This window comes from Coregonus lavaretus, assembly GCF_964263955.1.
Source record: "Coregonus lavaretus genome assembly, chromosome: 32".
Lineage (NCBI taxonomy): Eukaryota > Metazoa > Chordata > Actinopteri > Salmoniformes > Salmonidae > Coregonus > Coregonus lavaretus.
Window position 1 is genome coordinate 18,430,717 of NC_140019.1, and position 12,097 is coordinate 18,442,813.

The 12,097-nt window shown below is 42.9% G+C and overlaps 1 protein-coding gene across 1 annotated transcript in view; it reads right to left on the bottom strand.

The window, feature by feature from the left end:
* The window catches only part of LOC311107523 (protocadherin Fat 4-like), a gene marked incomplete at its 5' end in the record, with an annotated part of 91,111 nt that overhangs the window by 40,343 nt on the left and 38,671 nt on the right, over positions 1–12,097 (bottom strand). The window contains one exon of the mRNA XM_084150025.1: positions 3,053–3,184. Within this exon, the coding sequence (XP_084006151.1) occupies positions 3,053–3,184 (132 nt within the window). The remainder of the gene's footprint in view (positions 1–3,052; positions 3,185–12,097) is intronic.

The following is a 12,097-nucleotide window of genomic DNA, read 5'->3' on the forward strand; positions in this document are numbered from 1 at the left end:
AAAACCCCATCCTTGTGAGTTAGCCTCATTGCAATTCCAGAGAGCCCATTCTCATTTTTAGTGAGAGGTCAGATTGAGGCTGTGTTCATCAGAATGCTGGATCTGGGATTCCCATCAGCCACCTGGGCTGCAAACCGGAACTAGACACCCTTCGTCTGCTAATTAATTATCTGATATGGTTCAAAAGGAGAGAGGAGGAGAGGGGAAAGGAGGGGGATGAGAGGGGAGAGGAGTAGGGGGACCAAAAGGAGAGAGGAGGAGAGGAGTAGGGGGACCAAATGGAGAGAGGAGGAGAGGAGTAGGGGGTCCATCGTCTCCCCCTGACCTTCCCCAGTAAAAAGACTGACTAGTTTACAGCCGTCCCAAGGCACAGTGGGAAGAAGGGGGGGGGGGGGGCAGGATTCGGGCCAGACTTGGGCATAAGGAAACTCATTTAGCAGATGAGTTTCAGCAGCAGCAGCAGCTTGGGGTGAAGAGAGAGACTCCTAGAGCTGTCGAGAAGCGGAGCTTCCTGAAACACGACTAGGCCATGTGAGCCAATCACAAGACAGGTGTTAAAAGTCCAATCACAGCAACGTGTTGAGAAGCTATAATCATACCTCTATTTACAATGCATCAATCTAAACTGATAGTCATTTAAGAACTAGATTTTCAGGTGATGCACAGCACCAAAAGAAGGGACTTTGAAAGTTATGTTCCCCCCCCGTAGGGCTGTTGATTTAGTAAATGACTGTGTATTTACATTTGGGGTACATCATAGAAGGCTATAGTAACTGTCTTGTAGCAACTATTTTGGGCTGTTACGTTGTTGTTTTGCTTCTTTAGCACCCATTGTTCTAGAGACTTTTCTTAGTTAGACTTTTGGTACCTGCATATTTTCCACTCTATGTCAGAATGCTAATAAAACTAGAACGTTCTCTCCAAAAAGTGCCGTTTTTTTATATTCTTTCAAATAATCAGGTGAGAACCATTTTCTCCAAAAGAGGCCTTCATTACGGGAGAGAGCAAAGCTTTATTATTTTTCTTTTCCAAACTGAATGCAACCGTTCCCTTCATTTCGGGTGTAGCGGAAAACGGATGCATAGAAACAGCATTTTAATATGCTCACACATGAATCCCACATGTAGCACTGTTAAATTGGATGGGATCATTATGATGTCTGAATTCAGCCAGTCAGCTGGCCAACAGCTTGCCACACTTGGCAACGCCTCCGTGGATCACTTGTGGATTTCTGAACAGGGCCTGAATGCGTTCCATACGCTTAGTGTCAGTGCAACTTACGTTTCCTGCGTTAGGATGTGGGCAGAAATTGGCCGGCCTTATCTGGAGTTCAGTTTAATGATCATATCTGAGTGCAACTACATCCGAGGCTGTGTCCCAATACTCTAAACAAGTGCCTTTTCCTACTCTAATTTCCTTCATGACCCATAATAGGTAAAATGACTGGATAGGTTTCATCATATTGCTTTTCCCTTTCAGGTACTTTTGGATCAGTGGTCATGGAGAGGAGGCAAAGGAAGGAAGCTATTCAATACTACTGGAACACAGCTCAAGTGTTTCTTCCCTTTGATTTTGACAATGAGGAAAAAGTGATAAAGAAACTAACAGAAACCGTCCAAGTCCATTTCAATACCATATATCAAATCCTTCAAGATCAGAGCTCCAAGTTCAAGTTCACTTGAGTCCAAGAGAAGTTACTCAAACGAACTTAAAACGCCCTATTAGTCAAAATATTGATCTGACTCCAGGATTTACAGTCAATGTTCTATTCTGAATACAATGACCATTCCAGAAATGGACTGTGCATGATTTTTCTCACATTCTAACTGGCAAGGTTGGTGAGGTAACAGCTGTGTAATAAAAACGTGTGGCCTCAGAAGTTAACGTTAAGTATGAGTCCACATTTTCTCACACACTAATCCCTCCTCACAATGGCCCCAGTTATTTCCATCCAGTTCCCCTGTCTCATTGGAAAGGAACCGCAGGCCTTGGAGATGCAGGGAGGACCTGCTTTTCGCTCAGTGCTGGATTTTATGTCCACATCCTGCCTAGGTTGCGAAAGATGGAGCCTTTTTCTAATCGAGGGCGAAGCCAGTGATGTAATATAAACTACAGAGGCCGCAGAGGGACAATCTGGCCGGCGCGAGGAGCCAATCGTTAGCCGCTCTCCTCAGGGCTCGGTGACACCCATGGCCCCTAGCCATCTCAGGTAACGTCAAAACACGTGATCGCTGGGGACCGTGTGTGTGTGTGTGTGTGTGAGAAAGCAAAAGTGCTGCGATTGCTCCAAGTGAACTTCAAGTTGTGGTCACTGGCGTACCAGACACCCCTGCAGCCTCCGCAAGGCGTGGGGGCCCACGAGCGCTGGAGGCCCATGCGCCCTTCATTGATTGTTTATTTTTTAAACTTAATAAATAATTTTGACAGTAACCCTCCAAAAAGTCATTAATAAACCTTTTAAATTTCCATTTGTACTAGGAAGCTAAGTGTGGAATGTGACTGATCAAACTGCGTTACGCCAGTGGCTATGGTCGGATACTTGGTAAAATAATTGCAGAGCGCATGATTTGGACAGATTTCTTTTTTGGGGGGGATATTGGAAACTAAGTTTCTACCTGCAGCCACTTTCTTTTTTCTCTGTAAGAAATCCCCTAACAGAGGGTCACATCTGCTCATTTCCAGATTTTCATTTCTGAGTTCCTATATGCAGATAAGAGCAATATAATGTATTTAGGAGGTTGAGCACTTTACATTTAAGTACGTCACCAAATCTAGTCAAGATGTACATAAAAAAAACATCAATTTTGATGGTAACACAGAGATAACGACGGTATGCCTTTTACATTTACTTTTTGTAATGGCTGCCTTTTGGCTGATCCTTCCCTCTGGCATAGGGGACGGGGACGGGGACGGGGACGGGGACGGGGACGGGGACGGGGACGGGGACGGGGACGGGGACGGGGACGGGGACGGGGGTTATCTGCCAGCATTTCATTCAAATAGCCATCCGTACAGACAGAATATAGAAAAGGCCAATCCTGGGAGACTTTACCTCATCTGCGTCTGTGGCTGTTAGCTGCATTATCTTGAAGCCATCACTGATGTTCTCTTCGATGGTCACGTCAAGAAGATCGTTCGGGAAAACAGGTGGGTTGTCATTGACGTCCTGGAGCGTAATTTCCACCTGGAGAGAAAGAAAAACACCACCATTTCCATGAAAACAGTGCCAAACAACGCCTGCTATAGCCGTTAGGTTCACCACGAAACGTCCTGCTCGCATTTCTGACAGATATGCACCCACAGCGACGAGTGATCATTCTCCCCCTCTTCTTAAAACTGCAGAGGGCTGGGGAGAGGAGACTTACTGAAATGTCAAGTGTTTCATATTCCCATTCTGTATAGTCTTATTTTGATGCCAAGTGTAGAGATCAATGGTAGTTTGATGCCAAAAGTAGAGTGTAGTTATCAATGCATTAGACAGGGACAGTTCCATCCAGAGGGCGCTGTTTTATGTTTTTACACACACGTCTACAGTGTCCAGACAGTGTTCAACTAAAGCCTGGAGATACACACTTCTTATTAGTGTTTTACACTACCCAAAACCATTCTGTGGTTTCTTTCAGCATAATGAAAGAGAGAGAGATGAAGGGAGAGAAAGATAAATAGAGATGGACACATACACATTATGGTGTCAAATTGTGTTTAACCCAGGAATATTGCATTTCCACTCATACTCCACAATCCAATCTCATCCCCTTACCCAAATATGAATTTCAATGCCAGTAAACAGTGTTCACTTTGAATCATAACAGACATTTCCCTTTGCATTCTTTGTTTATTGCTTCTATAAATATGGAAAAGCCGGGTTTGAATTCTCCAGCGTTGCAATCTCCATTAATGTTGACAGTGATTATGGTAATTATTTGCCAGACATAAAAACTAAACTGCGAGTTGCTTTCTCCTGAGCCTCTCTATTCAGTCTTATTCAGTCCTCCAGTCGATTCCGCCGCTGTGCGGGTTGATGTGGGTTGGTGAGGCGCAATAGACCCCAAAAATAATATATACAGTGGGGAGAACAAGTATTTGATACACTGCCGATTTTGCAGGTTTTCCTACTTACAAAGCATGTAGAGGTCTGTAATTTTTATCATAGGTACACTTCAACTGTGAGAGACGATGATTTTTAAGTAATTAATTTGCATTTCATTGCATGACATAATTATTTGATACATCAGAAAAGCAGAACTTAATATTTGGTACAGAAACCTTTGTTTGCAATTACAGAGATCATACGTTTCCTGTAGGTCTTGACCAGGTTTGCACACAATGCAGCAGGGATTTTGGCCCACTCCTCCATACAGACCTTCTCCAGATCCTTCAGGTTTCGGGGCTGTCGCTGGGCAATACGGACTTTCAGCTCCCTCCAAAGATTTTCTATTGGGTTCAGGTCTGGAGACTGGCTAGGCCACTCCAGGACCTTGAGATGCTTCTTACGGAGCCACTCCTTATTTGCCCTGGCTGTGTGTTTCGGGTCGTTGTGATGCTGGAAGGCCCAGCCACGACCCATCTTCAATGCACTTATTGAGGGGAGGTTGTTGGCCAAGATCTCGCGATACATGGCCCCATCCATCCTCCCCTCAATACGGTGCATTCGTCCTGTCCCCTTTGCAGAAAAGCATCCCCAAAGAATGATGTTTCCACCTCCATGCTTCACGGTTGGGATGGTGTTCTTGGGGTTGTACTCATCCTTCTTCTTCCTCCAAACACGGCGAGTGGAGTTTAGACCAAAAAGCTCTATTTTTGTCTCATCAGACCACATGACCTTCTCCCATTCCTCCTCTGGATCATCCAGATGGTCATTGGCAAACTTCAGACGGGCCTGGACATGCGCTGGCTTGAGCAGGGGGACCTTGCGTGCGCTGCAGGATTTTAATCCATGACGGCGTAGTGTGTTACTAATGGTTTTCTTTGCGACTGTGGTCCCAGCTCTCTTCAGTTCATTGACCAGGTCCCGCCGTGTAGTTCTGGGCTGTTCCCTCACCTTCTTCATGATCATTGATGCCCAACAAGGTGAGATCTTGCATGGAGCCACAGACCGAGGGTGATTGACCGTCATCTTGAACTTCTTCCATTTTCTAATAATTGCGGCAACAGTTGTTGCCTTCTCACCAAGCTGCTTGCCTATTGTCCTGTAGCCCATCCCAGCCTTGTGCAGGTCTACAATTCTATCCCTGATGTCCTTACACAGCTCTCTGGTCTTGGCTATTGTGGAGAGGTTGGAGTCTGTTTGATTGAGTGTGTGGACAGGTGTCTTTTATACAGGTTACGAGTTAAAACAGGTGCAGTTAATACAGGTAATGAGTGGAGAACAGGAGGGCTTCTTAAAGAAAAACTAACAGTTCTGTGAGAACCGCAATTCTTACTGGTTGGTAGGTGATCAAATACTTATGTCATGCAATAAAATGCAAATTAATTACAATATGATTTTCTGGATTTTTGTTTTAGATTCCGTCTCTCACAGTTGAAATGTACCTATGATAAAAATTACAGACCTCTACATGCTTTGTAAGTAGGAAAACCTGCAAAATTGGCAGTGTATCAAATACTTGTTCTCCCCACTGTATACCTTTTGGATCATGTGTGTATTGTTATTGTGTTGCTAGATATTACTGCTCTGTTGGAGCTAGAAACATAATGATTGAGATATTAATGCACTTTTAGAGCTATAAATATAAGGATTTAGATATTACTGTACTTTTGGAGCTATAAATATAATCATTTAAATATTACTGCACTTTTGGAGCTTTTAGATATTACTGCACTGTTGGAGCTAGAAACATAAGCATTTAGATATTACTGCACTGTTGGAGCTAGAAACTGCACTGCTGCACCTGCGATAACATCTGCAAATCTGTATACCAATTGATTGGTCAAATTTTTTTAACGTGTATTATTCCATATATAGACACACCCTATGTTTGAATAAAATCAACTATATGTAGGCTACTGAGCTTGTCTGATGCTTTACGCACTGCAATTAAAAATGAAGACACAAATTACTAAAGAGGGAGCCAGAGAGCAATATAGCCTATCCAGAAGAAAAAAACCTGTTCCCTACTCTCCTCCTATCGCTGCCCGCTGCTGCTGGCCTTCACAGATTCTGCCATTAAGCTCCCGAAGTTGCTGGTAATACGCTACACCAGCGATCGGCAACCTTTTCCATTTGGAGTGCCAAGTTATCATACCATTTCTACTGATCTGCGTGCCAGTTATGATTTTCATATGCATATTTTCGTGGAACAGTTTCATTTAATTTATAATAGTCTTCATATTTCAAAAACATTTATAATAGTCTTCATATCTCAAAATCAATGTAATGTGGTTCATCAAAATTCTATCTAAATGAAAATGATACAAATCTAAAAGTAACTTCTATTGCCATTGCCAATATGTAAAAAAAATAGCCTACATAAAGCCAACCAATAAAAACACTGCAGCACGCAGGTAGAAAATATGATAAAAAATAAATATCCTATAAATCACATTAGCTCTGCATGGCCAGTCTGCAAGGAACTTGAAACATTGTATCAACTATTAACTTGGGTCTGGCCTGAAGCTTGTGCTAGCAAACTTGCAACATTGTATAAAATATTCTGGGCCCTCAGAGTGTCCTGTGCCAGTGAGCTCCGGACAGACAGACACAGCTGTAGGCTATTTGCGCAAGGGATAAGAAGTAATCAGGTAGACCTTTTTTATGACATTTCCACCAGATCAGAGCATGACATTTTTTCCCCTTTCATGCTGAGTGGTAATCGAAAGGGAGAGCTGGAAAGACTTTTCAAATAGGCTACGTTGAGGAACTATTGTCATTCTCAATGGATGTAAAAACATACTTAGTTTACTTGCTTTTTGAGGCGAAGAAAAAAATACTTTGAGAAGATTCACAGGGATGGTGATTTACATTTGCCATTGGTCAACAAAAACAATCTTGGTTGACCAACAAACTGCCTATCGACCAAACAATCGACCAGTCGACTAAATGGGGCCAGCCCTAGTACGCGACAAATAAACTTTGATTTGATTTGAAATGGGAAAGGAACAGCTGCGTCACATCCACCAACCCAAGTTTCCCCCACAGGCATTTACTATGCAGACAATGGGCTTCAAGGTCGCAGGACCACCAAGAGGGGGGAGATACAGGAGTCTATTTATGCCAGGAAAAACAGACCTCACGTGCTCCTGCAAATCCACTCTGAAACAAGCCGCATGCAGGAACTACCAACAAATGCCACCATCCAGACCCTTTTCAAGAGCTGCAGTCCATTACAGATGACCCAGTAGGAAAGGCTTTAAGATGCCTTGACAGAGAGGGGCTTAACATATAGCAAATTAATTGAGATCTTTTTTATTGATGACTTGAGCTATAACTATTTTCATTCACACATTCCAAAGCCAGATGAAAATGGAATGTTTACTAACGCTGTCCAAAACCAAGAACAGTCTTCAAAAGACTATGATTACAACGTGTCTCCACGCTGACCGCTTATTAATCTGATTCTGAATCAGTGGTTTGGGATGTTCAGTGGTTTGGGTCTCTGTCTGGGATGAGGATGAGGTGGATCTGACCCTGGGTACAGATAATTGGACAACAAGACCTAACGAGGGGCCTCGCCGGCTATCCCGACCGGGGCGCCATTTACCATATAAAAACAAGACGGGAGACGACAGCACTTGCAGAGCCGAGGGACCCGACAAAGTCAACAAACAATGAATATTTATCTTCCAACCCGTGTCCTCTTGATGTGTAAATAATGCACGGTCCAGTTCTGAGGAGTGAACTAATTAGAGAAGAAGTGCAGTTGTGAGAAATAATTATAGTTTACATTACCCAAGCTCCCCTGGGGGAGAGATATCAAAGAGGCTTTGGTGAAAAATTCATCAGAGGAAGATGAAGCGAGGTCTGGAGGGAGGAAGGAGTTGGTTCGTTCCCCTGCTCAACCTGTCACTCAGGCCCAGACGCCCCGGTGTGGTGCAGGTGAAACACATAGTTTACAGGGGAAACGATTGTGTTTCAGGCCACTACTATTTCGAAGTGCAGCTGCTAACTGGCTGCTAGGCTCCATTATTTATGCCTGCTATGAATCATTCACAGGCCGAGCCACTCCTGAATGCTGTCGATTATGATACCTTAAGAGACCGAGGACTATTTGCCAGGGTCTACGCCTGCAACTTGGCCAGAGGATTTGTTATCCGACAGGAATTGTTCACACAGTCTAGTCGGTCAAATCGATTAATCAAGGGCACATATTTCTTAAGAGAGTCAGGTGGATTCCTATCCTTCTAGATGATTCATAAAATCCTCCTTGTACCATTCCATTCAACTTTCTGGACAAACCTTCCAGCCCTTTGCCAATTAGAAGAGAATAATTGCACACACTTCATCCATTGAGCTACTAAGAACCTTGTGGGATTAAAACACTTCATAAACTCAGTTTGCAAAAAAGGCTGAGACTGCAGACCCTGAACACTCCAACGGTTTCACTACCTCTCCCTAACAGTAGCAAAATGTACTGAAACAGCCACTCCATCCTGGTGCGCTTGAGTACGGTGAAGTGAAACATAGGATCTGGTTTCCATGGTATAGGCATCGCTTGCATCCCTGAGAGCACACATTTACCTTATTATCATCCTCATATTTTAAAAGGTGGAAGCACTGGGAGTGATTCACGCACACTTTCCCCCATGTCTCATACTTGCAATCGTGCCAAGATGACTGCACAGAGATGGGGAGATGGGTGGGAAAGGGGTCATGAAGGAAAAACATCCAGTCTTTGAACATTACCCCCTATAGTCAGCACACATATTTTGTGAGTTAGTGAATCAGTCAGTGTTTTCTACCAGTGGAGGGGGCCGCTAATTAATTAACTCAATGCTGGTCTGCATTAAAGATGAGTAATACGCTACACATCAGTTACTCCTACTCATTACTGTGATCGCAAAGACTCCATCTGAACAGAGTAAAAGAAACATCAGCAAAGTAACGTCTCTCTTTTCTAAGAGAGGGTTCCAAAAACAAACACACTATAACCTCTGATGCAACATGTTGGAAAGCCAAGTCTGGTTCAATTGATCATAAAAACTGACAGGGGAAAGGGGAGCGTCTCATCTAGAGAATAATCATTTCAAAATGATTACAGGTCTCATTAGACGTTGTTGACGACTTGAGTTGAAAGTTCAGGGAAGTATCGACTTCCAACACATTATTCTTTGGCCTTTTGAAAATTGAATAATTCCATTCTGCATCACCAAAAAATGATTTTGTAGCAGTACTGTACTTGGAACTAATGTGCTGAAAACCTGGATCACCAGGGCTATTTCACTGTAACACTTCATCATAGCACAAGGCCAAAATCATGAGCAGTTAAAATAAATTACTCAGACGTTGGCTCTGAATAAAATAAAGGGTACAAAGAATGTTTGTAATGCCAGAAAATGAACTCGATACTAAAACCTATAAAACGTGCTGATTCTATAAAAAAGTATTAGAAAAAAACATTGGCAGAGGCAGAATGCACTATTTGTTTGCAGTGAAATGACGTTCATCCGCGGTTACGTTTAGCCAATAATTCGATAGGGCCTTGAGGTAGCTGGAGTATGGACAGAGAGCATGTTGGGAAAGAGAGGAAACGGAGCCATCACTGGAGCATCTCACATTCACTTCTGACTTCCAAGCACTAAGGACTGGATTCAATCCATAGCGACGAAGATCACAGTTTTAGCGCGGTTGAAATGTAAAGGTAATTTACCGTGAATGCAGGTAACGCTAATATTTCGGGGCAAATAGATTGAATCCAACTTCTAACTACCCATTACTAAGGTCAGCCAAGACATTTGTAAAAAATGTGTTAAAAAAATATTGTATCAAAGCGCTTCTCCTCTTTCTAGAGATCTAATTTAACTGTACTATATGTAAGAATATGAATATGTATATATGAATAGTGTGTAAATAGTATTTTTGTTGTCTCTTGGAGTCTTTCTAATATAACTTCATTTTTTATTTTCAGTTTAATGTAATATGTTATGTTGTTCTTGTCTATAACTATTTTGTACTTTGTCATGTATGTGTATGTTTTATGTGGACCCCAGGAAGAGTAGCTGCTGCATGTGCAGTAGCTAATGGGGATCTTAATAAACTAAACTTGTATGAATAAAGATGGTGATTTCATACAATGAACACACCTTCCATGGCTTTAAGCAACCCTATGCATTAGTGAAATCATACCCTTCCATGGCTCTTAGCAACCCTATGCATTAGTGAAATCATACCCTTCCTTGGCTCTTAGCAACCCTGTGCATTAGTGAAATTATACCCTTCCATGGCTCTAAGCAACCCTATGCATTAGTGAAATCATACCCTTCCTTGGCTCTTAGCAACCCTATGCATTAGTGAAATTATACCCTTCCATGGCTCTAAGCAACCCTATGCATTAATGAAATCATACCCTTTCATGGCTCTTAGCAACCCTATGCATTAGTGAAATCATACCCTTTCATGGCTCTTAGCAACCCTATGCATTAGTGAAATCATACCCTTCCATGGCTCTAAGCAACCCTATGCATTAGTGAAATCATAACCTTCCATGATATTCAGTGGTATTTAAGAGGCACTGTATTGTTTGAAGGGCTCTGTCATCTTCCTGACTTTGGGAATGGATGGCCGACCCTCTAGAAAACCCCAGGCCCGGTGTCTGTGTTTGCATTGCTTAATCTGAAAAGCGTATGTCATGATCCGTGCACGTCTGAGGAATGCCCTGCTATAGCTCAGAGAATGTAAAGGCAGACTGGGGTGATATAACGGCACATTCAACATTATTTATTTCCTGTGGTTCCTGAGACTTGCAGACAAAGAGCATCTTTATTTCACTTTATCTTCACTCTCTCTCCCCATCTCTCTCTCCCTCCATCTCTCCTTTACTCATTTAACTGTTTAGATATAACGTCAGGGATTTTTTGGGCCCCAGATTTATGGTCATGGCGGCTTAGGAACCGGCGAGTTCTGAGGGTCAAGCAAAACTCCAAGTACCATTCAAGGCTTCGTTTTTAAGAGCAAAAGGAAACATAAGCAAATAATAAAGACGACGGCTCAGGTATATATTATCCTATCCTCCTGCTTTTTACACATACGCAATCACGACCGGCTTGATTTGTCAAACAAAAGCCCCCGCCACGATCAATCTTCCTGACCGCAGTCGGCAGCGTGTGCTCCAGAGATGGGAATTCGACCGTGCCAGGATGGGGAATGTACACAGGAAAAGCTAGACAAAGCTGGAACGCCGCCAGACTCCAACGCACAGTGCCGGGGAGAAGTCAGAATACGGTCCTATCCCCCGAGCTTCCAAATCTTCTCCTGCCGGAAAAAAACCACGGAGAGAGAAAACTAAACAAAACAAGAGTGCCTGCAAACGATCACAAAGCACCTCGTTCTTATGTAACCAACGAGTGGTGGAGAGACAATGCCGGACAAGTGGCTTTAATAAAGAGGATCACCGTCCTCAGAGGAGCACTTCAGCAACTGTTAAAAGATAGTTTGTCTACAGTCGGCCCTCCAAACCCCCTGCAGCCTCTTCCAAGCAAGGTTCCGTCAATGTGTTTAGGAGGTATATATAATCCTAAACTAATAACCCACAGTCGTTTTGGACCGGAGTATTGTTTCATGGAGTTTCTGGGCTCATTGTCGAGTACTCCCCACATAAAGACTTGAAACAAATCATGATGAATTGTCGTTTTTAATGGTCCAAGGTCTTGCATTATCCAGAATGTGGATGCAGCGCTGCTATTTTTCTCCATAAACAGTCATATTTCTTCTATATTGTTGGTACCAGGGAGAATTTAGTGGAACGTTTAATTAGCTATATCAGAGCTAACGAAACAGATGAGAGACAACGTTTACCTCTCCTTGAGGCCCCAGCCCACTACAAAGCTATCCTCAAAACCTCCATAGCCTACTAACTACATATCCCAAAGATAAAAGGTTAGAGAAATATAAGAACATCAAAACAAGCACACCTTATATCACCCCAAGTGAACGATAAGGTAA